Source organism: Scylla paramamosain, chromosome 7, assembly GCF_035594125.1.
Source record: "Scylla paramamosain isolate STU-SP2022 chromosome 7, ASM3559412v1, whole genome shotgun sequence".
Classification (NCBI taxonomy): domain Eukaryota; kingdom Metazoa; phylum Arthropoda; class Malacostraca; order Decapoda; family Portunidae; genus Scylla; species Scylla paramamosain.
Genome location: NC_087157.1, coordinates 25,255,616 through 25,283,115, shown reverse-complemented (window position 1 = coordinate 25,283,115; position 27,500 = coordinate 25,255,616). Strand labels below are relative to the sequence as shown.

General features: G+C 42.3%; 1 protein-coding gene across 1 annotated transcript in view; it reads right to left on the bottom strand.

Moving 5' to 3' along the window:
- LOC135101786 (uncharacterized) overlaps window positions 1-27,500 on the bottom strand; it is a 398,691-nt gene that overhangs the window by 95,950 nt on the left and 275,241 nt on the right. Inside the window, exon 9 of the mRNA XM_064006081.1 lies at window positions 26,854-26,899. Coding sequence (XP_063862151.1) covers window positions 26,854-26,899 — 46 coding nt within the window. The remainder of the gene's footprint in view (window positions 1-26,853; window positions 26,900-27,500) is intronic.

Sequence of the window (27,500 nt, the reverse complement as noted above, 5' to 3'; positions counted from 1 at the left end):
GAGGCAAAAGGAGATTAAAGGAGATCTTCTTAGTGAGCTTGGTGGACGCGGAGTCTTGCTAAATGTGGCATGATTGGCGGGCGTCGTCCTGACTCAGACTACGATCCCTGTCCAAGCCTGATAACAAAGTAAGACTGGTACGTACATAGATAGTTTAATTTCACCTGTAACTCAACACCAGGCACGTTCACCTCAACGAACTCACTCGATGATGAAGAGCGTACTCAGTTTTTTTTTCTTCCTCACTTCATGTACGATAAAATTCTGGAACTTGTGACATAGAGAATAGGATACAGGATATTAGAAGCTGATTGTCTAAATGAACTTAACGCTGTCAGGGAATAAAAGTGAAAATAGACAGTTCATAACTTCATTTCATTTTCTTGTTAACTGATGCTAATGTTCTTTCATTTGGTTCTTTTTTGTATTGAGTGGTGGAATTGAGTTGAAGGTTTGGGTATCACGTTTACTCGTACAATTTCCAGCAACAAAATTAAAACGAAAAAAAAAAAAAAAAATTGGGGAATGAAAGACTCCTAACACTTTCTTTTCGTGTACTCGTAAATGTATGTCGTAGAAAGAAAAGATATACACCCTTGATTTTCCCAGACGCGTGTGCGATGTAAAGCTAAGGATCTTTACCACGCAAGTCAGACACGAGTATCTCTTCTTCAGGCATTTGAGATTTTTCGATGTTCTTAATAATTCCACTTTTCCTTCGTTTTTATGAATTCTCCTTGACACAATTTTACCTTCAGAAGTCAATAACAGGAAGCAAGGGAAGCGATTCGCAACACGCAGCCAGAGTGAAGCACCGGAGTGTGTGTTGGAGACTCGGACAAGTGGTTCACCTGACTTGCCCATGAAAGACTCAAGCATCCAATGCGCAGCTCAGTATCATACACTAAAGTATTTCACATCACACGGGATCAGTGTGTGTGTGTGTGTGTGTGTGTGTGTGTGTGTGTGTGCGCGCTATTCAAAGCAAGTCTGGGTTTGTTTACCTTTGCTTGCCTTGAGTGACTGATTGATTGATGTGTCACGACGCCTTACATCATTGAGTAATTCATGGCAGGTGCAGGTGAGCTGACAACACAAACACCGCCATGTTCTGAAGTGGAAATCGAACAAATAAGAAGCTCAATGTCACAAGTGTAATTGAAACTGGTGTTGAATATAGATAGATATTGACATGTATGTTTTACTCGTATAAGGGGCTTGCCACGTGTAAGTTTATTGGCATCTTGCAACTAGAGTGTACGAAGTGAAAAGATAAAATATTTAAAGTTCTGCACAAATAAGGATCACAAATAAGGAATAAACAACAGCAGAATCGTTAGCCCTTAACTACGAGGCCTTTCGTTAAACAACATATGCAAATCTAAAGTAAAAGATATGGAAGAATAAAGATGAAGGTTTCATCACATCATCCACCATTGCCATTAACTACAGAACACATAACTAACCCTTCAACTTTTCTTTCTAATTTCAACCAAACTCAACTATACAACGTCATTTTAATAAACCGCTCCCTACTAATCACGTCATTAAGTAACTGTGATAACTAACTGACTCGTATTTTGACGTTGCAACAACTGGGACACTAGATCATATGACACCTTTATGAAAGAAGAAAAAGGGTTATTTTCCCCATCACCCACACAGAGCCCGCAGGGACGCTCAGATGGCCAGTGGAGCACAGGGCATCACACAGGTGACCGGAATGCTGCAGGACTGAGGCAAGACGGTTGGCCGGCCATTCAGGAAGGTCCGGGGTTCGCTCCTATGGATTTGGTCGCGAATTGAGCTCCGCCAAGCGTCACTCATCCTCTGAATCCTCAATCAGCGCTTCCACGGCGTGCTCATCTCTCTCTCTCTCTCTCTCTCTCTCTCTCTCTCTCTCTCTCTCTCTCTCTCTCTCTCTCTCTCTCTCTCTCTCAATCTTGTCCTTCATGGCTTTTTTTAGTCTTTGTTGATAAAGTATGATACGTTTTATTTCTCTTTTACATATAAAACAATAACACACACACACACACACACACACACACACACACACACACACACACACACGCACACACACACACACTGCATCTGAAAACAATACAGTTACCAGTGACAAACATTTTAATACAGAGTACCTCATTTTGCTGCGTATCACATTCTGAAAAGCGAGCCCTCACAAGCATTCAGGAGGAGGCAGTAGGTACCTGCGATAATTACTCCCAGTGAGGTCTAAAGCACTGTATCAGGGGGGTGCTGTGAACTTATCATTAAACCCAGCTGTGACCTTACTGAACGTTTCTCTTTGTGTCTCACAACACAAGGGGGCAGTCACAGCCTGCCCTCTAAAGACAACTCTCTTTCTTCACACAAAACAACAAAGACCTAATTTCACACACACCCCTCACTCAAAATTGAAAATTATCAGGACTTCTACACCAGCCTCGGAGTCCCTATCTGCGGAGGGGACCACAAATGTCCCCAGGTCGGACTGCTCTTCTGGTATCCACCCAAAGTGTCTTGACACCCCCCATCAACTTTTTCTTCACTAATTTCTGCAACATTTGCGGTCTTAGATCTAATTTTCAATCTGTAAAATATCACCTCTCCTCTAATAAACCTTATCTTCTTTTCCTCATTGAAACTCAGGTGTCTGAGCCAACTGACAGTAACCCCTTTTCTGTTCTCTCCTACTTTCTCTATCCTTATTTTCAATCCATAGCTAAATGTTGCGTTTATGTGCGCAACGACTTAACCTGCTCTCGTGCCCACGCTCTTGAATCTTCTGAGTTTTCCACCATCTGGCTACGACTACAGAGTCACTCTCGAACTAAATTTATCTGACTAAAAAAAATTCTTTGACTACTTAACTTCCAAAGTGGAGCACATTCTGACTCTCTTTCCTTTTGCAGAGATTTCCATTCTTGGAAACATTAATGTTCACCAACAGCTTTGGTTTCCTCTCCCTTCACTGACCATCCTGGTGAACTAGCCTTCAACTTTGCTATCCTCCATGACCTAGAGCAATTGGTGCAACACTCTACTCATATTCCTGACCGTCTTGGAGATACGCCCAACATTCTTGACCTTTTCCTAACCTCTAATCCTTCTGCTTATGCTGTCATCCTCTTTTCTCCGTTGGACTCCTCCGATCACAATCTCATATCTGTATCTTATCCTATCGCTCCAGTACCTCCTCAGGATCCTCCTAAGCGGAAGCGCCTCTGGCGTTTTGCCTCTGCTAGTTGGGGGGGACCTGAAGAGGTATTTTGCTGTTTTTCCTTGGAATGACTACTGCTTCCGTGACAGAGACCCGTCTCTGTGTGCCAAGCGCATAACAGAGGTGATAGTGTCTGGCATGGAGGCGTACATCCCTCACTCTTTTTCTCGACCTAAACCTTCCAAACCTTGGTTTAACACAGCCTGTTCTCTTGCTATACATGATAGAGAGGTGGCCCACAAAAGGTACTTGAGCCTTCCATCACCAAAATCTCATGCACTTTATATTTCTGTCCGGAACCATGCCAAGTCTGTCCTCCAACTAGCTAAAAACTCCTTCATTAATAGAAAGTGTCTCAAGAAAGTCTTTCAAGATGTAACTCTCCTCGTGACTTCTGGCATCTAGCCAAAAATATCTCCAATAACTTTACTTCTTCTTTCCCTCCTTTATTTCAACCTGATGGCACCACTGATATCACATCTATCTCTAAAGCTGAACTCTTCGCTCAAACCTTTGATAAAAACTCTACATTGGACGATTCAGGGTTTGTTCCTCCCTCTCCTCCACCCTCTGACTACTTCATGCTACCTATTAAAATTCTTTGCAATGATGTTTTCCATGCCCTCACTGGCCTAAACTCTCGGAAGGCTTATGGACATGATGGGGTTCCTTCTATTGTTCTCCGAAACTGCGCCTCCGTGCTCGCACCTTGCCTAGTCAAATTCTTTCAACTTTATCTGTCAACATCTACCTTTCCTTCTTGCTGGAAGTTTGCCTACATTCAGTTTGTTCCTAAAAAAAGGTGACCGTTCTAATTCCTGAAACTACTGTCCTATTGCTTTAATTTCCTGCCTATCTAAAGTTTTTGAATCTATCCTCAAGAGGAAGATTCTTGAACATCTATCTCTTCACAACCTTCTATCTGATCACCAGTATGGGTTCCGTCAAGGCCGCTCTACTGGTGATCTGGCTTTCCTTACTGAGTCTTGGTCATCCTCTTTTAGAGATCTTGGTGAAATTTTTGCTGTAGCCTTAGACATATCAAAAGCTTTTGATAGAGTCTGGCACAAAGCTATGATTTCCAAACTAACCTCCTACGGCTTCTCTCCTTCTCTCTATAACTTCATCTCAAGTTTCCTTTCTGACTGTTCTATTCCTGCTGTGGTAGACGGTCACTGTTCTTCTCCTAAATCTATTAACAGTGGTGTTCCTCAGTGTTCTGTCCTGTCACCCACTCTCTTCCTATTATTCATCAATGATTTTTTAAACCAAACTTCTTACCCTATCCACTCCTACGCTGATGATACCATCCTGCACTTTCCACGTCTTTTCACAGACGTCCAACCCTTCAGGAAGTAAACAGTTCACGCAGGGAAGCCACAGAACGCCTGACTTCTGATCTTTCTAAAATTTCTGATTGGGGCAGAGGAAACTTAGTATTGTTCAATGCCTCAAAGACTCAATTCCTCCATCTATCAGCTCGACACAACCTTCCAGACAACTATTCCCTCTTCTTCAATGACAGTCAACTGGCCCCCTCTTCTACACTGAACATTCTCGGTCTGTCCTTTTCTCATAATCTAAACTGGAATTTTTCACATCTTATCTCTAGCTAAAACAATTTCTATGAAGGTAGGCGATCTGAGTCATCTCCGCCAGTTTTTCTCACCTCCCAGCTGCTAACTCTGTACAGGGGCCTTATCCATCCGTGTATGGAGTATGCTTCACATGTCAGGGGGGTTCCACTCATACCGCAGGGTGGAATCAAAAGCTTTTCGTCTCATCAACTCCTCTCCTCTGACTGTCTTCAGCCTCTTTCTCATCGCTGCAATGTTGCATCTCTAGCTATCTTCTACCGCTATTTTCACGCTAACTGCTCTTCTGATCTTGCTAACTGCATGCCTCTCTTCCTCCCGCGGCCTCGCTGCACAAGACTTTCTTCTTTCTCTCACCCCTATTTTGTCCACCTATCTAATGCAAGAGTTAACCAGTATTCCCAATCATTCATCCCTTTCTCTGGTAAACTCTGGAACTCCCTTCCTGCTTCTGTATTTCCACCTTCCTATGACTTGAACTCTTTCTAGAGGGAGGTTCTAAGACACTTATCCTTGAATTTTTTGACAACCGCTTCGGATCCTATTCGGGACTGGCATCTCAGTGGGCTTTTTTTTTATTAGATTTTTGTTGCCCTTGGCCGGTGTTCCTCCTACATAAAAAAAAAAAAGACAGCGTCTCCTCTTGTTACAGAAAGGAAGGAGACAAAAGGGAAAGAAGATAAAAAGAGGGAGAGAAGAAGGTGCGTTGAAGTAGCCAATGCATAACTGATGAGGGAAGTGATGAGAAAGAGGGAAGAAAAGATAGAGAGAGAATAAAGAAAAAGGAAGATGAGGGAAAAAGCTGTGGCTGGAAATGCAAGTACATTAGTAAAAAGAAAACGAGGGATGAAAAGGAGAGGGAAAGCAACGACACTGAGGGAAATGCATGATTAAAAATGTGTAGCGGGGGGAAAAAGGAGAGTGACAAGAGATGGGCAAGGCGGCGGAAAGACATGTTTAAACAAGAAAAATTATAGGACGAAGCGCCAGTGGGAGTGGCTGGTTTCCTGCTGCTACTACACTGCAATTACTTTTACCGAAGCAAGCGGGAAAGCAAGGAGAGAAGACGACAGGAGACTGCTTTATATCACGTTCAAGCCCAAATTAAACACGCGCGAGCATACACACACACACACACACACACACACACACACACACACACACACACACACACACACACACACACACACACACACACACACACACACACACACACACACACACACACACACACACACACACACAGATAGATATATAGATAGGTTATTGACCGTAAGTATTGTACTGTACATAAAAACAAATTCTAAAAAAAAAAGTATAAAGATTATAACAAAGCTAATCACATGTACTCTCTTTTGGTCCACATGAAATAATTTTCTGAAACACGTACACACACACACACACACACACACACACACACACACACACACACACACACACACACACACACCGTTTTTATGGTGTATTAAATTAACCAAGCAGTCAATTAATCATTCTTCCTTTAAAGATGACCATAATGAGCTAATGTTTACAAGTTCTCAAAGTTTATTGATCTTGTTCCGCCACCAAAGGAATATACGAGTAAAGAAGCCGGACACTGACACTGATGTATGCCGAGGTGGTACATCATAAAGACCCAACAAAACCCTGATAAGTGACGAAATAGTGGGTCATGGCAGCTAACAAACAGGACGAGAAGCACACTGAATCGACCGTAGCCGCTGTAATGCCCCCTTTTCAGCAGTATTTAGTTGCATTAGTGGGGGAGGGAAGAGGAGATCCCACCCTCTGGTAGAACGTGGCCTACATTTCTTGTGGTGCAGACAGCTCGGATAGTGACTCATACAAGCAGCGCAAAGTGAAGTATGCACGTATATTGCGTGTCTCATTATCTCCTGCATGTATCAAAAGGGAACTAGAAGGAACGGAGCGAGGACATTGGGGACTTCTTTGTATGTCTTCATGAACACAAATAACAGTGAGCCTTTTCATTAGTGGACCTTTTTCCTACTCAGTTGGCCTTTTTTTCTTTTTAGCGAGCATTTATTTTTTTTTTTTTTAGCATTCTTTGTTGCCCTTTGCAAGACAGCTTAAAATAAAGATGGAGAGGTGATTTATTTATCCCACGACAGTAATAAACGTGGACTTCTCATCTGAAAAGGACGCATACTTGATACTATGCAAGTGTGGGGTATGCTGCTTAACTTATTCCATATAATAAGGCAAAAAAAAAAAAAAAAAATAAGGAAAAGAACAATAGTCAAGAGAAAATCAACATGAAAAAACAAGAAACTTAGTATACTGTTTAGTTCCATCCCGCCACACCGTCCAGGTCAGTCAGAGCCGCACACACCGGCACACTCCTGATATTTCCCCGCCGCTGCACCACGCTGGCTCGCTGACTAACAAATACATCAATTGCAGCGGCAGCCGTCTAATGCTGATAGGTACTAATAGCCGCCATTTTTTATTCATCTGTTCAACAAAACATTATTCAATATGGCTGAACGTCAAGCATAAATTATAAATATTTTTAGCTCAGAGTCATTTTCTGGCTGACAGACGCACATACACACGCTTATTTGCGTTCAGTGAGTCAGGGAGTGAACATCCGTGAACTGCGCGGCTCGGAGCTTTGGATCATACAGTATAACACCATCAAACCTGTATAACCTGTTCTTCTTTACTGCATCGACCCCAGAACATAACACCATCAAAGCTGTTCTTTATCTCTTCGGACCACATAACATAACGCCATGAAAAATCCAAATTGTTCTTCATCGTTCAGAAATTTACTTGGAACATTCGTGGAGATGCAGCAGAGAAACAAGAATAAACTCTGACCTCCTATTTATAGTGTGCAGTGTTGAACTCTTGGTAGCGTTCCAAATGTGTTGCGTTGATGAGTCGTGGCCGCGGTGGTGAAAGATCCCTCGGAAGCGCAGCTCGGAACAGTATCCCTTTTCACTTGTAAAGGAAGCGCAAGGGCACCAGCAAAATGCAAACATCAATAAAAAAAATACTAGCTTAAAATATGTCTATCGGTACTTTTTGTTGGCATGAAAGTGTAGACTTAAAGCAAAATATTACTCTCAGGATTTCACTATCAAAGCTTCTTACCTGGTAGCGGCTTTGTGGTCAGCCTTTTAGTTACTGGGTATTTTGTGGTTAGTCTTTTAAATTACTGGTGCCCTTTTAGCTACAGGGTGATTTGTGGTCACCCTTTTAGTTACTGGTGTTCTTTCAGTTACTGGGTGTTCTGTGGTCAACCTTCAGGATAAGGCTTGCCAGGAGCTTCACTGGAGGCATCGACTGACTGACTGGCTTACTGGCGCCACAACAAATTTCACATCACAGTTTCAGGTTGTTATTTTTCATGATCCGTTCACTAACCTCTCTAATGAACACCATGCATCGAAAAATCTGTCGTAAAAAATAGGAAATAACTCTTAGTAATTAATTTTCTACTTTTCCTCCCTTGTCCACCAGTCAACATCTAATAATTATGCAGTAAACGAAGGGAGTTTTATTGCATTCTATTTACTCACTTATATATTTATCTATTTATTTATTTATTTATTTTGTGATAAACATGCAGCTAACGATGGGATTTTTTTTTTTTTTTTTTTTTGCGCTGTGTTAGTCGTTTCTTTCCTTCTTAGCTTCTCAGTTGTAATCAGTCTTTACTCTCCACGAAGAGGCAAAAACAAAGAAAAAATTGCGCATTTTAAAAGGTTCCCCTTCACAATCCTTAATGACTTTTTTTAGAAATGCATTTCTTTCATCTTAATCCCGCGTCATTCTTTCATTCCTCTCCACGTAACCCCTCCCCCCGAAGGCAAAAACCACGCGGGTTGAAATTCTCATCTCCCAACTTTTAGCTCGGTCTGCTCTTGCTGCTGCTGATTCGAGCTGACTCAAGACAGCGACACTGCATCTCAGGGACAACTAACCATGAACACGAGGACAGCCGCATGAAGTTCTTAGGTTCCTCTGAGTGCTGCTGACTTTATTGGTATTTACGTGTAGTGTTTTGTAGGGTCAGCATGTGTGTGTGTGTGTGTGTGTGTGTGTGCTGTGGCTTTGGATTCCTCGACTTTCAGAAGTCTTCATGCTCCACGGTTTGACTTCAGAACTACGGACAAAGGTACTGTGTTAAGTTTGTTTACGGTCCGCCGTGAGGGTCCAGCAGGGCAGCAGAGGCGGGTCATCCTCCTCACTCACCGGCAGCTGCTGGCGTGGACTGTATCGCACAAGTTCCCAGTAAAGGAGCAGTAGTGAGGTTTCCACCACTACGGGGAAGGAAACCTGGTGTCCCGACCAGCTGTTTTCTTCCCTTACTTCTTTCCCCTTTTCCCTTCCCTCCTGATACTTGTTGTTATTATCTTATATCTTTTTTTACTGGTGTTTCTCTTATACTTCTTTCTTTTATGATCATTATTGTAAGATAGCGTCTCAGGCAGCTGTTTTCTTCCCTTCTATTTCCGTTTCCTCTCCAGTCATTGTTGCCATTTTTTTTTCTATATTCTTTCCTTTATTTCTTCGTGTTATTATTGTTTTTATTATCATTCTATATCTGGGTCTTGGACAATTGTTTTCTTCTCTTCTTTTCTCTCTTTCCCTCCTAATATTGTTATTATTCTGTGTATTCTTCTCTCGTATTTATCTTTTTTTTTTCTCTTCTCACTGCTTTTATCATTATTATTCTAGCTTGGCGCGTTGGAAATATGTTTTCCTTCTCTCTCTTCTTTCCTACCTTTTCTTCTTATTGGAAGTTTTATTATTCTTCGTTCGCTTGTCTTTTCTTTATATATCTTTCCTTGATATCATTGTATTTGTCATTATTATTGTAATTGTTGCTACTTTTTATATAACACCTTCCCTGTTGGAACTTTTTTTTTTTGTTATTATCAATCTACCAAGTGCTGCTTTTAAATACTTCTTCCGCACTGTTATTGTTTTCTTGCCATTATTATTCTACTATTGCAGCTGTTATATATTTCTCCTCCGTCACTATTATTCTTGGTTTTATTATTCTACCTACTGAGGTTATATCTATTTTTTCCACGTTAATATTGTTCTTACCATTATTATTCTACCTCCTGCTGGCGTAATCTTGCATTGTCCCGAAACATCACAGCCCATGACATTTATTCTTGTTACTTTCCGTATTTACTGAATTATTTCCAGCCACTACGAGTACTTGCACCTTACAGCATTATGTACGCATTTACTGTATTCCTTCCTTTACCCTTGCTGTGTTGTGTTGTGTTGTGTTGTGTTGTGCCGTGCTGTGCTGTGTGTGTGTGTGTGTGTGTGTGTGTGTGTGTGTGTGTGTGTGTGTGTGTGTGTGTGTGTGTGTGTGTGTGTGTGTGTGTGTGTGTGTGTGTGTACTGTCCCCACGTAACCCGCAGACATAAAGGCAACTGAACACAATGTCACATTTCATCCAAAACGCCGAGACTTTTCCTCCCTCTTTCTCTTTTTCCTCTTTATCTCTCTTTCCACACACACACACATACACACACACACACACACACACACACACACACACACACACACACACACACACACACACACTATTCTTCCCTTCATGGAGATAATATTTTTTCCTGTTTTCATCCGTTTTTCGTTCCGTATTTGGGCGGAATCTCGGAGAAACTACAGAAAGGAAGCGGAGGGAGGGGGGTTGGGGAGCGACCGGAAACATTTCTCAATTCCGTGACTCGGCAAAACTGCGCTTTTCTCCCCAGTGAAACGCCGCCGCCTGCACGCCCGCCACCCGCCGCCAGCGCTATGACAGGGGCCACTCCGGAGACACAAAAAGTCGCCGGCACAATACACGTGCGCCTTCCCACCCGGATAACAAGACTTTTATCCACTACATAATCCTCTTTTTATGTTGCAATCCGGCCTTTCCATATATATATTCCCCTCCCTCTCTCTCTTTCTCTCTCTCTCTCTCTTTCTCAATACTCTGCTACTTCTTCAATCCTTCCTATTCCTTTCTATCCACATATATTTTCTCTTTCTCTATGTCATTCCCTCGTAAACCCTGCTACTCCTGTTCTTTAGTTGGTCCTATTCTCTTCTTTCCATATTATATTCTCTCTCTCTCTCTCTCTCTCTCTCTCTTCTCTCTCTCTCTCTCTCTCGCTCTCTCTCTCTCTCTTCTCTCTCTCTCTCTCTCTCTCTCTCTCTCTTAAACTTTGCTACTCCTTCTTTCTTCAGTCCCTCCTATAACCTTCTCTCATCTCTATTCCTACTCTTCATTCTTACTTCTTAACTCCTCGTCCCTGCCCTCACCGCACCAGCCACTGCCTCACTCCAACAGCTTTCCCCTTTCAGATCTCCCATAGGAATTCACTACAACACATTAATGGCTCGACGCGTCCCATCTCACCCTCCCTCCTCTCCCCACGCGGAAGTCTGCTCTCTCTCTCTCTCTCTCTCTCTCTCTCTCTCTCTCTCTCTCTCTCTCTCTCTCTCTCTCTCTCTCTCTCTCCTCGTAATAGCCTTCCCACTCACCCAGAGAAACACATTCACTTCTTGATTCACATCTTTCCCTCCTTCTCCTCCTCCTCCTCCTTCCCTCCCCTTTTCCTCCTCCTCCTCCCTCCTCCTTCTGCTGCTGCTCCTACTACCTCCACTGCCTCCCCTTCTTCCCACGGCTACATAAGCGCCTCTAAAGCCTCTCTCGTTCTCCTCTTCCTCTTCCTCTTCCCCAACTCTCTCTCCTTCACTTATCCTTCCTCCTTCTCCTCCCTCTTCCTCTTCTGCTAGTGACAATACATATATAGTTTTAGTTTATGTTTATTTTGCAGTGAGTTAATTCACGTTTTAGAATATAAAACGACGTGTTTGTTTATGCATATCATGTATATTTCATATTAGGTTTGTTTTTTACCTGTTTTGTGTTATTCTGTCATTTTGTTAGCTAGTTACGTATTCAGTCAGTCACTCAGTCAATTATTCTCTCTCTCTCTTTCTCTCTCTCTCTCTCTCTCTCTCTCTCTCTCTCTCTCTCTCTCTCTCTCTCTCTCTCTCTCTCTCTCTCTCTCTCTCTCTAATCAATCTGCCCATCTATCACTAGTTATTTATTTAACTCCAAATTCCTAACTCTGTCCATTCATCTATATGCCTCTTTCCTCATCTGTCTCTGCCAGTCTGTTTATTCATTCTCATGCACCATCGGTATAAAAAGCACCACTGGATCTCCAACATATGACAACAATATGAACCTGAACCCCAATAAGATAGCGCCAGAGAAATCCCAGTTTGATCCACTACACGTCAAAAACTGTAATGAAACAACCATCTCCCTCTCCACCCTTCAAAATATTCACCGTCGTGGCTGCTTCCTGTACCTTCCTCGAATCATCACCACCATCACAGACACCTGAGGGGCCACCACAGCGAGACTCTCCAACCAAGACGTATGGAATGGACTCAGTAAAATAAGGTTGCTGGTGCCAAGTCAATAGGGAGTGTCGAAAGAGGATTAGACATACGTATGGCTGGGGATGGTAGGTATAAATAGATAGGCATGTTTTGCGCCTAAGAACATAAGAAAATAAGGGAAGCTATAAGAAGCCATCAGGTCTACACATGGTTGTCCCTGCACGAAGCAAACCTCCCTACTTCCACCTACCATCCTCATCCATCTAATCTTATGTTAAAGTTCCCTAATGACTCACCACTAACAACGTGGATTACTGAGCTTATTGCACTTATCTACCACTCGATCTGATAGCCATTTCCTTCCTATTCCCCTTTTGAATATAACTTTTCAAGAGGGACTGCCACGATTAGGTCTGATAGCTTCTTGCAGTTTCCCATGTTTTATGTTCTTATGTTCCTCTGTCACATGGAAAAGAGTGAAGTGTATCTGTATTACTCTGCGCTGACCTGGAACACTTTTTTGCTGACCGTGTGTATGATTGAGACAGATGGGGATTTATTCAACTCTACAAGTTCAATATACATAGGAAAGGAAAATCTTGTTTCGAATGGAAGAAAATGGAGAGAGAGAGAGAGAGAGAGAGAGAGAGAGAGAGAGAGAGAGAGAGAGAGAGAGAGAGAGAGAGAGAGAGAGAGAGAGAGAGAGAGAGAGAATGCGACAAGAAGGTTCCGTTGGGTCTTGTAAAGTGAAATTATGTGTGTATAGTACTCTCTCTCTCTCTCTCTCTCTCTCTCTCTCTCTCTCTCTCTCTCTCTCTCTCTCTCTCTCTCTCTCTATTTGATTTTCCTATTGTAAATTCATCGTGACCAAGTCTGTGGGAACATAAAAGAGATGTAGATAAAAAAAAGAGACGAGGGAGGAAGAGAGGAAAAGGAGGAGGAGGAGGAGGAGGAGGAGGAGGAGGAGGAGGAGGAGGAGGAGGAGGAGGAGGAGGAGGAGGAGGAGAGATAAGAGGTGAGACTGCTGGAGGAAGTCTTCTCCCTTCCCCCGAGGAGCAATAAATTACGGTTTGCCACCCAAAAATGGGGAGAGAGAGAGAGAGAGAGAGAGAGAGAGAGAGAGAGAGAGAGAGAGAGAGAGAGAGAGAGAGAGAGAGAGAGAGAGAGAGAGAGACTGACATACATACACACACATACAAACAGGGAGGCAGCAAAACAAGTAGTCTGGCCACACTTTCAAGCGGGCGGACAGGTGTATATCTCTTATGCAAATTATTCCATGCATGTATTTGGTGCGTGAGGCGGCGACCAGACATCCCCATCTCTCGCCTGACTTTCCACCTTCCCTCAAACCACAGCGCTACAATTTCCTGGTGCTGGGATGACTGAACGGGTGGGTGACGCGCAAAATATGACCGAACGAACTGACACAAGCATGCTAATGAGTCTGATGCTGGAACTGTGTACGTGGGAGGGACTGGGAGAGAAAAAAATACTGGATGGGAATGCTGGAAAGAGAAGAAAAAAAAGGGTGATTTGGATTTTGTGAGAGAGGAGAATAATAGCGATGAAAAAAAAATGCGACTCAGTAAATGAAAAAAGAAAAAGAAAACTGTAGCTTTAAATTAAGTGTAAAAAATAAAAGAAGAGTGAATGACGTTATGAAGTTGAAAAATCATGCATTGGTTTATCTATTCATTCTCTCTCTCTCTCTCTCTCTGGCTGAATACGAGTACTTGGAAATTGAATAATGAACGAAACGCATTCATAAACGATTCATGGCTCGGGTAATATTGGGGCTGGGACTTACTTTTCTGAGGGGCTAGACTAGTTCCTGAGTGCCGGGTGAGATCATGAGTGCCAGGCCGGGTTACGAGTGCCTAGGTGTGTCAAAAGGGGGAGTGAATCAGCCCAGAGATTTTCAGAAAGTCCATTTTAGCGCGTGGGTGCAAAATAGTGGCATTGGTGGGAGGTTTTCACGTTTTTTAGACTCTTCTGCCTCAGCCCCACCCACGGCTTCATTAAAAACTCACAGGTAAACAGCGGAAAGGCGATTGGGGTAGCACAGGTTCGTGTCCCTCGGTCGAGGAGGCGCCATGGAAAACAGGAAGGGGAGCGCCGACCACCCCCACCTCCCCTCATGGCAGTGCGGTGCATAATCTGGCCTGAAAACAAAAGCTGTGCAGAGTAGCGGTAGAGTAAACAGAGGGGATACCAACGGCCATGTTTCTCTCTCTCTCTCTCTCTCTCTCTCTCTCTCTCTCTCTCTCTCTCTCTCTCTCTCTCTCTCTCTCTCTCTCTCAGTCGTTCTTTAAAATTTTTTCGTCTATCTTTTCTCCTTTTTATCTCATTTTTTTGTCCTGTTCCTCTCTCTCTCTCTCTCTCTCTCTCTCTCTCTCTCTCTCTCTCTCTCTCTCTCTCTCTCTCTCTCTCTCCCAGTCGTTTTTATTTTTTCCGTCTATCTTTCCTCCTTTTTATCTAATTTTTGTCCTGTTCCCCCCCTCTCTCTCTCTCTCTCTCTCTCTCTCTCTCTCTCTCTCTCTCTCTCTCTCTCTCTCTCTCTCTCTCTCTCTCTCTCTCTCTCTCTCTCTCTGTCCTCAGTCCTAGAAATATAGGAAGGAGAGAGAGAGTAGGTTGGCAAGTATGTATCCACTCACCTCTCTCTCTCTCTCTCTCTCTCTCTCTCTACCCGGTACGCAAGCAAGCGAGGCAAGAATATACGTAGGTGGATCGTCAAGTGTCCAATTCTTACGATGCTCTGGAGAGTAATGCATCTTGTCCTTAATTCCACCGGCCGCCACTGCCTTGGATTCTCTGCCAGTGTCCTTGCAGTTGTTTTCACGTGTTGCGCCGAAGCTTCGATCAAATGTTCCAGAGCCGAGATTGGGCGAGGTAAATTTTGCTCACTATTATTGGAGGTGTGTTTTTGTGCGTGTTGACGGGAAGGTTGCGGGTATCAAGGTGACTTCAGAGTCGTTTTCAGGGATGTAGGTGATGGATGGCGGGATGGGAGGGTGATAAGGAGGATGGGAGGTAAGGGAGGGAAGGAGGTAGAGAAGGATTTAGAGGAAGAGAGGTATACAGAAAGGCGGAGAGAGAGAGAGAGAGAGAGAGAGAGAGAGAGAGAGAGAGAGAGAGAGAGAGAGAGAGAGAGAGAGAGAGAGAGAGAGAGAGAGAGAGAGAGAGAGATTTACTTATCAGTACGCGTTTGGAGTGTAAATGAAAACAATTCCGAAGAGCACGTGAAATGCAATAAACAATTTACTACTTTACAATTAAAGAATGTTTGAATTCCATAAACCTATTAGCTAATACCATTTATATTATTTTTTTAGCATGGCAAAAGTAAAGATTTATATGAAATAATGTTATATGATCCCTACGTGTCCCCTTGTGTGTGTGTGTGTGATTTTACATAGGTAATAGAGCAAGCCAATTAATTGTGTAGCAAGGGATGACAGGACTGAGAGACGGAGGAGGAACTGAGGAAGAAAAGGCACCACGGTATCTATAACACCGTGTTTCTGGAGCTTGTAAACAGAGCGAGGGATGGGTATATTTGCTTTCCGGGCCGAGGCACATCAAGGCTCGCGTCACCCGGAGCACGCCTCACGCCACACACCGCCCCTCGCGCTGCCTTTGGCCGACCACCGCCAGCATAGATTAGCCGAGGGGCGCTCACGTCTCCCCTACTGAGTCTTGGTGCCGCATATAAAACGTTGACTGGCTTTCCTTCATTTCAAGTGAGTGAATCAATTGGTGAGAGAGAAAGGGAAGGGAAGGTAGGAGAGAGAGAGAGAGAGAGAGAGAGAGAGAGAGAGAGAGAGAGAGAGAGAGAGAGAGAGAGAGAGAGAGAGAGAGAGAGAGAGAGAGAGAGAGAGAGAGAGAGAGAGAGAGAGAGAGAGAGAGGAACAAAGAAAGACAGAGACGCATAAAGGCACACAAGCAGACAAAAAAAAAGAGACAGAAAGAGATAGACAAACAGACACGCACAGAAAGAAAGAAAGAAAGAATGACAGAAAGGAAAACAAAAAAAGCAGCAAAAAACTCACCAAAACGTACCATAACCTCATGCCATTCCACACACTAAACAGCACTCCCTCTGACTCTATTTTGGGAGATTCCAATGTACCTACAAACTAAGCCGGCGTCCTCTCTTGATCATCCGTGTTAGCATTACTGGCCGACTGGGTCACGCCGCCTCCCCTCCAACACCACCAGCACCACCACCGCCCTGCCTCCTCCTGCTATACCCGCTCCGTCCATAGAACATAATCAGGTGTTGACAGAAGCGGCAGGGGGAGGGAACACTTTAATTCAAACACAGGTGAAAGGGATCAGGTAGGTGCGAACTTAGTCCGTATAGATAGAGATATTTTGGCGTTGATTACTGTACGTGTGTGTGTGTGTGTGTGTAAGTTGAAATTGCGCTCAAGTTACATTTTATATTAATGTAATGCGTGTGTATGTGTGCGTATACGTGAAAAAAACGACCCTGTGTGAGTTAACAGAACCGTGGGTGATATTTACATATTTTGAGGTAATATATAAATTGTTGTGTGTGTGTGTGTGTGTGTGTGTGTGTGTGTGTGTGTGTGTGTGTGTGTGTGTGTGTGTGTGTGTGTGTGTGTGTGTGTGTGTGTATGTGTGCGCGTGTATGAGTTTGTGTAAAAATCCTTATTACGTGTTTTCAGAGAGAGAGAGAGAGAGAGAGAGAGAGAGAGAGAGAGAGAGAGAGAGAGAGAGAGAGAGAGAGAGAGAGAGAGAGAGAGAGAGAGAGAGAGAGAGAGAGAGAGAGAGAGAGAGAGAGAGAGTTGGGATGAGAAGAGGGAGAGACCGGAGGAAAAATATAAGTAAGAGATCCTGAAGAGAGAGAAGAAAATGAAAAGAGGAAAAATGGAAAATCATAACAGAAGCAAAGAAATAAAAAAAAAACAGGAAAGAAAATGTAAATACGTAAAGATAAAATTTTGATAAATATTATACAACACAGGTAAAGAGAGGAAGGAAGGAGGAGGAAGTGGGGAAAGTGTAGTAAACTTCCACAGACGGAGGGAAAGGAAGGAAAGAAGCACAAAACGAAAGGAAGGAAGGAAGGAGGGAGGAAGGGAAGCGTATTAAACTCGCATGGAAGAGAAGAAGGGAGAGAGGGAGGGAAGGAAGAAAGAAAGGAGTAAGGGGAGGAAGGAAGGAAGGAAGGAAGGATGGAAGGAAGGAAGGATGGATGGATGGATGGATGGATGGATGGATGGATGGATGGATGTATGGATGGAAGGAAGAAAGGAAGGAAAGAATGAAAAGAGAGGAAGGAAAGGAGGAAGGAAGAAAGGAACGAGGGGAAGCACGAAAGGAAAGAAGAAAGGAAGGAATGAAGAAAGGAAGGAAGGAAAGAAGGAAGGAACGACAAAACAAAGGAAGGAAAAGGGGAAAAACGAACGGAATGGAAGAAAGGACGAAAGGAAAAAAAATAAAAAAAGGAAGAAGGGACGGAAGAAAGGAAGGAAAGTAGGAAGGAGGGAGAGAGGAAGGGGGTTTCAAGAGACGGTGAAGGAGGATTTATAAAGACTTAAGGACAAGAAGGAATTTTTTTTTATGAAGCCCAACGCGTAAACTTGGTCCTCTTTTAGTCTCCCCTTCAGACAAAACTTTTACCTCACGCCCTTAAAAAAAAAAAAAAAAGAGAGAGAGAGAGAAAAAAAAATAAGAGACAAGAGGTGTTGAAAATTAGAACAAACAGCTTCTATCCACTATGTAATAAATATTTCATCATCCAATCCTACGCTAATGAGGTACAGCGAAACAAGGGCGGGAAGAAAGGAGGGAGGAAGGGGGCGAGAGGGGAGAGGGATAGAGAAGAAAAAAAAAGTGAAATATGGGACTTTTTATGAATATACACACTTAGGAAGAAAAATAGGAAGGAAAACCTTGCCAGAAGTAAGTTTTGACAGCTCCCAGGAAGTTGGTGAATTATGTAAATGTGTTTGTGTGAGGCGGGGAGACCAATCGGGAGCAGGGGAGGGAAAGGGGTAAAGGGAAAGTAGAGGAGGTGGAAGGGGTGAGGGAAAGAGTAAATGGGAAAGGATGAGGGGAGAGTAAAGGGGAGGGGTAGAGGAAACGAAGGGTGAAGGAAAAGAAGGAGGAACCGAAGGAAGGACAGTAAAGGACATATGGGAGTGGACAGAGAGAGAGAGAGAGAGAGAGAGAGAGAGAGAGAGAGAGAGAGAGAGAGAGAGAGAGAGAGAGAGAGAGAGAGAGAGAGAGAGAGAGAGAGAGAGAGAGAGAGAGAGAGAGAATTGACTACCTGCCATTTAAAAGAAAACTACAGAATACTTTCATTGTTATATAAAAAACAACCTCTAAAATTTATGTTTTGGTGACATGACAAGGTTGATATTTCTAATACATTACACACAATAATATCACAACGGTACACTTCACAGTTCAGGTACAACACACAGGAAAATTACAAAAAAAGGTGTTTTTTCTCCATATCATAAATAACTCAAATGTTTCATCGTATTACTTACTCATTTCAGGATACAGTACTCCTAAAAACAGTTATGGTTTGAGCAGTTGGCATATTAATTAAGGAGATAATTATTTTCATTTTACGAGGAATATTCTTGAAATTATGGAAATATTAAGATATAATCGTAATTTCATGATACATTTTCCATGATTCTTGCTTTACCTCAACTCTTACACCATAAAAGTTAAGTTAGACAAAGCCCTTTACATATAATACAGCTCACTATTTTTCGACGCAATAATAGTCAAGCAACATTCATATATCTGTATCACGTGAAGTTATTTTGGATCTGATACCAACACCACAAAGTTAATTACTCTCTACTCCTTTCGCCCACCCAATTCACGCCTTTCTTCCACTCTTCTCTCCTTTCCTCTATCGTCTTTCCCTCTATGCTTCTTCTCTTAACTCCTCCATGGTCAGTGTCCATATGCTTAGTAAGAATATCCCTGGATGATCAGTGTTCTTGTGGATGGAAGGATGGATGGATGGATGAATGGACGGAAGGATGAGAGAGAGAGAGAGAGAGAGAGAGAGAGAGAGAGAGAGAGAGAGAGAGAGAGAGAGAGAGAGAGAGAGAGAGAGAGAGAGAGAGAGAGAGAGAGAGAGAGAGAGAGAGAGAGAGAATGTATGTGTGGGTGTAATAAAAGCAATATTGAGGAAGAAAATGTTGGCAAATTATTGTTCTTGGAGATGATTGGCGGTGTATTTTTAAGAATACCTGGCTGAGGTCAATCTTATGAATCCCGCCAGAGGCGACAAACAAAGCTGTGCGGACTCTTTGGCTTCCTTTCAATTGCAGCGACACACAAAGACAAACAGACAGACAGACGCACCCACACCAGCTCCCCACACGCACACAGATACACTCAGCCTTTAATAAATTTTTTTTTGGCAAGGGAACTGTTTATTCAAGTGTTTCTATCCCTACTTCTCATAACAGCAGCACATACTTTGCCCGTTTCGTATCAAGACTGCACTTCCGTCCATCACAAACAATGCCTAATTGAGACTTCGTGATTCTATCAAGTGTTTCTTATTAGATGTAACATTCATTCTCATGGAACAATCCTAAGACCTACTTTTATTTATTTATATATATATTTATTTATTTATTTATCTTTTTTTTTTTTTTGGAAGCAGCTGGATTATCTCTTTTTTTCCATTGTCAACACACACACACACACACACACAAAAAAAAACTCAACGCATCTTACTTTGTTTTTGCCACGTTTCACATCTGGTATGGACACCTATCTCTTCATGTATTGGAAACAAGGATACTTTTTTTTTTTTTCCAGCTATGAGATGAAAACCTCAACGACACATAAGCTTTCAGTCAAATGCAAAAAACGAACAACATCGACCAGGTCTTCCGTTATTGTCCTTTGTCTTTTCCGGGCGAGGCAGATTGTAGGGTCGAGAAATGGAGGGTTTAGGGGACAACCAGAAAGTCTTGGCGTAGTCTCAAGTGGTTCCGAGCGGAGAAACATCCATTAAGTGGGTCCAGAAGGGCAGGGATGTGGTGGGAAACTGGCTGAAGGGTCTGGCTGGAGCCCTCGTGGTCATGGGGCTCCGCTCGAGTGGACCGAGAGGGAATGGGATGGCTTGGAGTGGCTGAAGAGAGGCGGATTTGTTGGGGTCGCGCTGTGATGGGGCGGGATGTAAGGGTTGCCTCAGCCAGCCTTAGGGGAAGGGCCCTGAGACTCGTTACCTAAGTTACCGACACAATTTGTAGTGTGGTAAGGTGTGTGTGTGTGTGTGTGTGTGTGTGTGTGTGTGTGTGTGTGTGTGTGTGTGTGTGTGTGTGTGTGTGTGTGTGTGTGTGTGTGTGTGTGTCTGTGTTGTGTATGGGTGGGTGGGTAGGTGTCTAGTTCCCCGTGTGTGTGTGTGTGTGTGTGTGTGTTTCTGCCGAGATAGCGTCGTTTTCAAAGTGGGTCCACGTATCCGAAGTCAAGACGCTGACGTTTTCGATTGGTAAAGTTGTAAGCTGCCTCTGTCGTGCTTCTGTTTGCACTGTGTTAGCGCTGCGTCACCTGATGTGCCTCTCCTCACTCTGAGAACTTTTCCCTCTTAACTTCAACTTGGCAAATAACTTTAACCATAAATACCATTGTTCGATTAGATCTAAGTATAGGCTGACATTGTTACCCATTAATATTTATAAGTATGAACAGTGGTAGCTGGAAATGGATCTATCCTTCAGGAGAAAGAGAGAGTGAGATCTAAGAAAAGGCTTATGGATGCAGTGAAAAAAAAAAGGTAGACTTGTAATGGCGGAATGTAACTGAAGAAAGCACAGGGGACCAAGTGCGTTGGGGAAGGCTATCAGCTGTGGCCTATGAAGGGAGCAGCTGAAAGAAAGAACAAGAACAAGAACGAAATCCAGAACAAGAAGAACAAAACAGAGAAAAAAAGAACTAGAACACACACACACAAAAAAAAAAAACAGGAACAAAAAAAATGTATATCTATTGCAACACAGACTCACTGCCATTTAACTGTCTATATATTTTCATGTACAATGGTAAATACGAACAGCAAACATCTTAAAAAAGAGGACAACAAATTTCTAAGTGTCCTGCTGTATGCACACCATTTCAATAGCCTCGTTCCTCACACCAGCCATCTCCTCAACTGCCTTGTGCTAAGCAAAGCACAGACTATACCCAAAATCTCCATACCCGGTTTAGGCCACCATGAATGAGCCGATAAAGCAAACACAGATAAGTAAAGGGGGGAGCTGTGATCTCTCTCCACGCTGCAGCAACCCACATAACTTTGACGATGATACTTGCAAATTCAAAGCTAGTGTAAGTATTACCAGAATTTATCACAAAAGTTGAAAAGAATAGTTTGACTCCTTACTTTTATTAAAGGTAAAGATGCAAAGCAGTCTTATTTTTAACAGAGAGCTTTGGACTTCACAAAAGTCGTATCACAGAGTCTCCCATTAAGAGATTTATAGTCGTGTTCAAATAGATTCATGTCAGGGAAAAGAAATAAACAAAGTGATCGCAAAAAAAAAAAAAAAAAAAACGAGCAGCAAGTAGTGGATTAGCGGTGCATTGTTAGAATATTTATAGCAAAGCAAACAAAAAAGTCACTGCTTTTTAAAAGTTGAATTCCGACAAAACAATACTTGAAAAGAAGTGTGTAAAAATACTCTAAGCTTAAAAAATGACATACGAGCACGTTAAGCTTATTGGAAACTGTTATGTTCTCCGCAGTAAAACATTTTTTTCTTGTTTCATAGTAAGAATGACTGACAGTCCTCTCACGTAAACTAAAAAAAAAAAAAGAAAAGAAAAAAATTGTCAGCGATCTTTTGAATTTTATTTATTCACTTACTTTTTTTTTTCAGGAAACGTGTGGGACGAATAGCAAATTATTAAGATCTTGCTGGGACTTTCCAAGCAGCAGGTAACAAAACACTACACCTTGTCCAGAAGGGATGGATTCATGTTAAAAGTCAACAATATGCCACGCTCCTTTCCACTGTTTAGCATTTTCCCCTCAATCTGAAGTCCCTTGGCACACTGAGGATTCAATTGTAATATATAATAAGGCTGTCAGCAGATCAGTCAACTTTAAGGTTCAGTGGGAGAGCTTTAAACACAGAATTTACTATAGTAGAAGGTTGAGCGGCTTCTGATTGTGACTATACCTCTGCTCAGGTTGTCAGTGAGATACAGCACAGTGAGCAGCAACAAGACCTTGGACAATGCAAATCGCCTCGGCAAGGGTGACTAACACATTGCCGGTCCGAAAATTAAAATGCATATTCAGTTTTAGAAAACCAAGAACAAAATATTCATAGCTTTTGCTTCTTTTTATATACACTGCTTTTTTTTTTTCAACACTAAGAAAATAACAACACGGCTTTTAGAAACTAGACTGACCTCCGTCTTCGACTACTTAACCTTTTCATTCGGTAGCGGCAAAACTGCGAACTTTTTCATTCCTTTTTTTTTTGTGTCCTTGGCCAGTCTCCATCACACCAAGAACGTTACAGATGTTCTTTATGCACTTGTTATATATATACATATATATATATATATATATATATATATATATATATATATATATATATATATATATATATATATATATATATATATATCGAACGAAAATATTTAGTTTTGCTTATTTTGCTTTACAACACAATTACAACTGCTCCAGAAAATAATGTCATGTGTATCTATTTATTTAACTCATGGCAAAGGGAAATGCTCTTTTTCTGTTACTGTCTAAATTTGGAAATTCTCTTCCTAACAAATCAAATCATGGGACGCTAAACCGTATAGTTTAGGGTCGTAATATGGAACATAAATCACTTGTGGATTACACTCAAAGCGCTTCATGTATTTTGAATCCATGCATCAGTGGCGGTAATAAATAACTGTGAGTAATATGACTAATAACTATGGGGGAAGTTAAACAGCTTCGGGGTGTGCTACATTTTAATATTCTACGAAATATTATTGTAAAAGTATTTTGGTTAATAATACACAACCAGCACAGCCAGAAACAACAGTATCATATCCACATCTACTACCATATCCTCCCAATTAAAACATCTGTACTACAACACCACTCCCATAACCGTCACCACCAAAAGCATCAACACCACCTACGCCATCATCCCCGAAAAACACATCACTACTCCCAGTCCCACCATCAGCAGGAGGAGGCAGGCAGTAGACACCTGCCAAAACAATAATTACTCCCAGTGAGGTCTCAAACACTGGGCCATTTTCGCACTGAATCAAGGGGTGCTGTGAACTTTAAAGTGGCCCATCTGTGACCTGTTTGAACGTTTCCCTTCGTGACTCACTGCTTGCCTTCTAAAAACAACTCTCTTCCTTCACACAAATCTACATGTACCAAACACAAGCATATCATTCACACACAAAAAAAAAAAAAAAAAAAAAAGAAAAAAAAAAAAAAAAAAAAAAAAAAAAATATATATATATATATATATATATATATATATATATATATATATATATATATATATATATATATATATATATATATATATATATATATATATATATTATGGCGACTCATACACCAGCCTAAGAGTCCCCATCTGGGGAAGGGTTCACAAATGTTCTTCTGGTATTGACCCTAAGTGCCTTGACACCCCCAAGAACATTTTATTCATTAACGTCTGTTATATTTGCGATCTTAGGTCTAATTTTCAATCTGTGCAGCACCACCTCTCCTCTACTGCACCTCATTTTCTTTTCATCACCGAATCAGGTATCTGAGGCAACTGACAGTAGCCCCCCTTCTCTGTTTTCTCCTACTTTCTTTATCCTCATTTTCAATCCAAAGTTAGATGTTGCGTCTATTTGCGCAATGACTTAACTTGCTCTCGTGCCCACGCTCTTGAATCTTCCGGATTTTCTACCATCTGGTTACGATTACGGAGTCATTCTCAAACTAACTTTATCTGTGTTGTATACCTCTCATCTAATTCCTCTGGGTATAAAAAAATTCTTCGACTATTTAGCTTACAAAGTGGAGCACATACTTACTCTCTTTCCTTTCGCGGAGATCTCCATTTTTGGAGACTCCAATGTTCACCACCAGCTTTGACTTTCCTCTCTCTTTACTCACCAGCCTGGTAAACTAACTCCATAACCTAGAGCAATTAGTGCAACACCTTACTCGTATTCCTTACCGTGTTGGGGATAAGCCCAGCATTCTTGACCTTATTCTAATCTTTAATCCTTCAGCTTATGCTGCCATTTTGTCTTCTCCGTTGGGTTCCTCTGATCACAACCTCATATCTGTATCTTGTCCTATCGCTCCAAGGTCTCACAAAGCGGAGGTGCCTCTGGCGTTTTGCCTCTGCTGATTGGGGGGACTTGAAGAGGTATTATTCTGATTTTCCTTGGAATGACTACTGCTTCGGTGTCTGTGTATGGTAAGGACATAACAGAAGGGATAGTGTCTGGAATGGAGGCGTACACTCTATCTTTCTCCCTAAATCTTCCAAACCTTGGTTTAACTCAGCTTGTTCCCGTGCTATAGCCTACATGATAGAGAGGTCACCCAAAATAGCACAAAACTGCTACTAACTCTATACAGAGGCCATATCCGTCCTTGTATGGAGAGGTTCCACTTATACTGCAGTTTTAGACAGGGTGGAATCAAAAGCCTTTCGTCTTATGAACTCCTCTGACTGACTGCTTTCAGTCTCTCTCTCATAGCCGCAATGTTGCATCTCTTGCTATTTACCGCCATTTTCACGCTAACTACTCTTCTATTCTTGTTAACTGCATACCTTCCCTACTCCCGCGGCCTCGCTGCACAAGAATTTCTACTTTCTCTCATTTGCTGTCCCCCTCTCTCATGCAAGAGTTAGCCAGTATTCTCAATCGTCCATTCCGTTCTCTGGTAAACTCTGGAACTCTATGCCTGCTTCTGTATTTTAAGAGGGAGGTTTCAATACACTTGTCCTCCATTTTTCGATAATCCTTTTGACTTCTCTTAGGGGAATGGCACTGTACTGGGCTTTTTTTTTTCCAACGTTTTTGTGTCCTTTGGCCAGTGCCCCTCTTACATAAAAAGTCACCAGTACATCTTTGCCACACTTTTGTTAATGGATATTTTCAATGTATAGTAATGATTACAAAGCCATGAAAATGCATCACCATTGCAGAAACAAGAATATTCTTTTCTAGTTTACTTTTTTGCTTTCCGGGATGGCAAAATAGCGGTTGTTTTCACTACTTTTACTGTCCTTTTATCAAATTCCTTCATGCACATAAAAAACAATATTACTACTACCAATCGAGCTTCTAATTCTAACTCAATGTCCTGTCTCAATAGGTATATTTTCAAAGGCTACAGAGGTGAGTAGATATGAGACAACCAGGGTTGGAGGAAGAGAATACACAAGACAGAGGATATTGGCAACTGCATATTATATAAGCGGGCGACCCAAAGAAGACAGAGGTGGTGCATCCTGTTCTCATGATTCTTTTTTATTTATTCACTTTTGTCATGGTGGTGCAGAATACTTGTTAAACTATTATTAAATCCATGAAGTCGCTCCCGAGAATGCCAATAACCTCCACTAGAGCCTATTAAATGTAATCGAGATTAGGCACAATAATGTTTAAAGATAGAGTCCAGTCATTCATTCATATCATTTGACACTTCTGACTTTTTACATCCATCGCGTGCCGTGTGCTTTTGTGAAGAGGAGGAATATCTACTCACTCCACTAGCGAAGACTTAACGTACTCCTTCCTTTTTTTTCACTGTCTGTTTATCTATATCATCTATACGTACTTCTGCTTTTGTGAGAAGGGGAAATCTCTACTCAGTCCACCAGCGAAGATTTGATATACCTCCCTCCTTCCTTCCTTCCTTCCTTTACTGCTTGTCTGTCTGTCTGTACGCACCGCAGTTCATCTATCTTCGTGCCTGTCTGTCTGTCTTTCTTCCAAGCACTCCAGCAGCGCCTTCTTTTCTTCCTCTTCCTCCTCCTGCTCCTCCTCAAGCAGTCCACATATGCAGGCTCGTGGTGAGGCTGCTGCCCATCTCCAGGACTCCATTCTTCGAAATCGCAAAAGTTTTACCAAGTGAAATTGAGTTTAGCCCAAGTGGTATAGAGAAGTTGGTGGTGGTGATGGTGGTGGTGGTGGTGGTGGTGGTGGTGGTGAATGCTCAGTGGTTTGTGAGAGTGGCAATGGTGGTTGTAGTGCTAGAGAGAGAGAGAGAGAGAGAGAGAGAGAGAGAGAGAGAGAGAGAGAGAGAGAGAGAGAGAGAGAGAGAGAGAGAGAGAGAGAGAGAGAGAGAGAGAGAGAGAGAGAGAGAGAGAGAGAGAGCAAGAAAATGTGTAGTATTTTTTACGCATCTGTGAAGGGAGGAAGATATTGGAAATCTAAGTGTTTTTTTCTTTTCATTCTTTTTACGCCTAACCCACATGCTCTACCAGCCTATTTATTGTTGGTTGGATGCAGCTGACGCGGACACATGTTCCCTTTATGGCGGTGTCAAGGCGCGGGGCCTGCTGCTGCTGCTGCCCCACCGTTCCCTGCCTCTGAGTAACACGTGAAGAAAATAAAACGCAATACTCTACTTACATAATTCTGAGCGCCTCGTTAGATGTCCCGGCACGAACCAACCTCCCTAGAATGAAAAGAAAGTTGATGAGCAAACTGGACCTTCTAAGGTTCGGGATTATAAAGAAACAGAGTGTAAGCGAGGGAGGAAAAAAAAAGAGTAGGAAATTTTCACTTATTAATGACTAGTTACTCAAAGTTATGAAATACTGGTGTTACGTCAAGGCTTGGGTCATATTCACGCGAGCTGTTTTCGTAACAAAAGGCAGGGAGGGGTGTGTGTAAGGGAGTACACGCACCACGACGCAATAGGTTTACACTCTTGTCCAGAATCTCGTCCTAGATTTACTTTCCAGCGCGAATGGATTTGGTCACTCGAGGTACAGTGCAGGTATTTACATGAAGACGGACAAGACAGCAAATGTAAGAAAAAAAGATGTACATGTCACCACCACTACGTATGCCTCCTGTTCTTTTTACATTGTTCCGCCCATCTGTCGAACCGAAGGACACACACACAAACACACACACACAAACACACACACACACACACACACACACACACACACACACACACACACACACACACACACACACTCTTGGCTAACTCTATGACAAAATCCCTGCATGTCACTTGGCTGGCTGGAAGGCTTTTCAATGGTGGCGAG